Source organism: Pelophylax lessonae (assembly GCF_965119305.1).
Source record: "Pelophylax lessonae genome assembly, chromosome: 4".
Taxonomy (NCBI): Eukaryota; Metazoa; Chordata; class Amphibia; order Anura; family Ranidae; genus Pelophylax; species Pelophylax lessonae.
Window position 1 is genome coordinate 12,603,585 of NC_138771.1, and position 3,875 is coordinate 12,607,459.

Genomic DNA, 3,875 nt, shown 5'->3' on the forward strand with positions numbered 1-3,875 from the left:
ACACAGTCCCCTCCGCACATTAGAGTCTTACCTTTTGGCTCTTGCAATGCAGCAAAGGGCGGGAGGTGGAGAAGGTCTGGAGGAGGTGAACCTCCGAAATCTCATGAAAAGCTTGGGATGGGTCTCTGTCAACACCATAGCAACAAATGGCGCCATGGGTATTAAGCATCATTAGTTGTGATGGTGCTGGAGGCCAGCCTTCGTACACCATGGAAACTCATGACCTTAATCCAGGCCAAACTGGGTAATACGCTCGTGGTTGAGAAACACTGCTCTAGAGCAGTGTTCTCCAAACTTAGGCCCAGGGGCCAGATGTGACCCTCTGGTTGCTTTTATTTGTCCCTTGGGGCACCATTTCATCCACTGATACCAACAATGGGGCACCATTCCTCAATGGGGCACAATTTATCCCAATGACACCAACGAAGGGGCACAATTTATCCCAATGATGCCAACAATCAGGCACAATTTATCCCAATGACACCAACGATGGGGCACAATTTATCCCAATGACGCCAACGAAGGGGCACAATTTATCCCAATTACACCAACAATGGGGCACAATTCCTCCCAATGACACCAACAATGGGGCACAATTCCTCCCAATGACACCAACAATGGGGCACAATTCCTCCCAATGACACCAACAATGGGGCACAATTCATCCCAATGACACCAACAATGGGGCACAATTTATCCCAATGACACCAATGAATGGGCATGATTTATCCCAATGACACCAACAATGTGGCACAATTTATCCCACTGAAACAAATTAGGCATTTTTTTTCCCCTGATGTCGGGACATTTTCTACTCCCAATAACCACAGTTCGGCCCCCCTAAAGTCTAAAGGACAGTAAACTGGCCCATTGTTTAGAAAGTTTGGAGACCGCAGATATAGAGGAAAACTATACTGGGTTATGGAAATGGTTTTACTTAAAATGATCTTTCTTTTCTATTTCCAGCGGGGAAATCGCATGCCGATCGCTGCTCACTGTGCGTTCTACTTCATCTCCTCCTGATCTGCATGTATGCAACTTGCTGAGACCAATCACTGCCCTCACCCTGACACTTACTGTGGAGTCAAACACTATTGGTTACATTTTAAATGTGATGTCAGAACGTCAGATTAATAAAGTATTCTGAATCTGAACTTGAATTGTGTATGTTTCCAAATGTATATTGGTTGCCTTCCAATCCTTTACATAATTACAGTGCCTTGAAAAAAGTATTCACACCCCTTGACATTTTCCACATTTTGTCATGTTACAACCAAAAACGTAAATGTATTTTATTGGGATTTTATGTGATAGACCGACACAAAGTGTCCATAATTGTGAAGTGGAAGGAAAATGATAAATGATACAAATAAATCTGTGAAAAGTGTGGCTGCATTTGTATTCACCCCCCGGAGTCAATAATTTGTAGAACCGCCTTTCCCTGCAATTACAGCTGCAAGTCTTTCTGGGGAAGTCTCTACCAGCTTTGCACATCTAGAGAGGACATTTTTGCCCATTCTTTGCAAAATATCTCAAGCTCTGTCAGATTGGAGGGTGACATTACTACAGTAATCAGTGCTAAAAATATGCACTGCTACTGTAATAATGACACTGGAATTTTTTTAAAATTTTATTATACTAGTAATGGCAGCGATAAGTGACTTATAGCGGGACTGCGATATTGAGGTGGACAAACTGACACTTCGTGTGAACCAGTGACACTAATACAGTGATAAAAATATGCTAAAAATATGCACTGTTACTGTACTAATGACACTGGGAGGGAAGGGATTAACAGTGTGGGTGATCAAGGGGTTAAATGTGAGCCTAAGGGAGTGTTTCTAACTGTGGGGGGGGGGCGTGGCTTGTGAAATGATCATAGAGACCTGTCATCTCATATAGAAGGATCACAGGCGCTCTGTGATTATTCCAGAGAGAAGAACGGTCGGCTGTGTTTACTTGTGTGAAGAACGGTCGGCTGTGTAATTGGCCAGTTACAAGTTATGAGCAATCCCACTAAAATCTTCCATGAAATTTTATATACACCTCTTTGAGTTATAGGGACACCAAGAATTTTGGTAGTAAGAAAGCTGAAACCTTTTTCTCTAACCTCGCCCTCCCGCCCGGCTCAGGAATTTTCCCAAGTGCTAAGAAAATCCCATTACACTGCAAGGGGACCAATTAGCAAATAAATCCAGCAATAAACCAGACCCAGACGGCTTCACAGCCCTTGTAAGAAATACTCGGACACTATTATCACATTTTACCTCCAGAAGATTTTACCCCCTTCATTTTTTTGCTATTCGGCACTGTGCTACTTTAACTAGTTCCGGACCGCCCGCCGCCGATTTATGCGTCAGGCAGCCCCTCCTGCATGAATCTACATCGGTCGCGCGCCTGCAGCCAGGGGGCGAGCACGTGCCTCCGGCCGCGCGCTCCCGCCCCCACTCGTCAGCGGGAAATCCGATGCACGGGGCTGGCGGCTCCGATTGCCGGCTGACACCCGCGATCGCTCCCCGCTGGGAGAGAAGAGCGGTCGGCTGTTGAAAACGCAGCCGACCGTTCTTCTCTCTGAAATGATCACAGAGTGCCTGTGATCCTTCTATGTAGGATCACAGGTCTCCATGGTCATTTCACAAGCCCCTCCTCCCCCACAGTTAGAAACACTCCCCTAGGCTCACATTTAACCCCTTGATCACCCACAGGGTTAACCCCTTCCCTGCCATTGTCATTATTACAGTAACAGTGCATATTTTTAGCACTGATTACTGTAGTAATGTCACTGGTCCCCCCAAAAGTGTCAAAAATGTTAGGGGTCAGATCTGTCTGCCGCAATGTTGCAGTCCCGCTAAAAATCGCAGATCGCCGCCATTACTAGTAAAAAAAAAAAAAAACAATAAAAATGACATAAATATTTCCAGTAGTTTGTAGACGCAATAACTTTTGTGCAAATCAATCAAAATACGCTTATTGTGATTTTTTTTTTCTACCAAAAAAAATGTAGCAGAAAACAAATTGCCCTAAAATGTTAAAAAATTTTAATTTTAATTTTTTTTTTATTGGGAATGTTATAAAGCAGAATGTGAAAAATATTTTTTTTTCAGAATTGTCGCTCTTTTTTTTGGTTTATAGCGCAAAAAATAAAAATCGCACAGGTGATCAAATACCACTAAAAGAAAGCCCTGTTTGTGGGGAAAAAAGGACATCAATTTTATTTGGGTACAGTGTCGCACCACCGCGCAATTGTCCGTTAAAGTAATGCAGTGTTGAATCGCAAGAAATGGCCTGGTCATTTAGGGGACAAATCCTTCTGGTCCAGAAGTGGTTAACTGGTAATTGCGCAGTCATGCAAAGCTGTACCCAAATGAAATTTGTATCGTTTTTTTTTTTTCCACACAAACAGAGCTTTCTTTTGGTGGTATTTGATCACCTCTGGGTTTTTTGTAATTATTTTCGCTATAAACGAAAAAAGACCGGACATTTTGAAAAAAAAAAATATTTATATATTTTTTACTTTCTGCTATAAAACAGAATCAAAAAAATAAATAAATAAATAAATAAAAATTTAGATCTATTTGTATTCTGCTATTTATTTTTTGGTAAAAAAAAAATCTGATTGGTTTGCGTGAGAGTTATAATAACGTCTATTGCAGTGGACATTCTGACACGGCGGTTCACCTATATGCAATGACAGACATTGCATGCGATTCGGAGCGCGCTGCTCTGCAAATCACATGCGATGTCTGTGTGATGTGAATTCAGCCATATAGATTGTATGGCTGAATTCGCATCGGATTCGGACACAACTCACACAGGACCCGTTTTTTTGGGTCCGCACCAGAATTGGATTGCATGGTGGCTCAACTGATCTGGGG

At 42.5% G+C, this 3,875-nt stretch overlaps 1 protein-coding gene across 1 annotated transcript in view; it reads left to right on the forward strand.

The window, feature by feature from the left end:
- The window catches only part of LOC309552205 (stereocilin-like), a gene marked incomplete at its 5' end in the record, with an annotated part of 44,856 nt that extends 43,766 nt beyond the window's left edge, over positions 1-1,090 (forward strand). Inside the window, one exon of the mRNA XM_082253041.1 lies at positions 967-1,090. Coding sequence (XP_082109167.1) covers positions 967-1,046 — 80 coding nt within the window. The 3' untranslated portion in view covers positions 1,047-1,090. The remainder of the gene's footprint in view (positions 1-966) is intronic.
- Between the last annotated feature and the right edge of the window lie 2,785 nt (positions 1,091-3,875).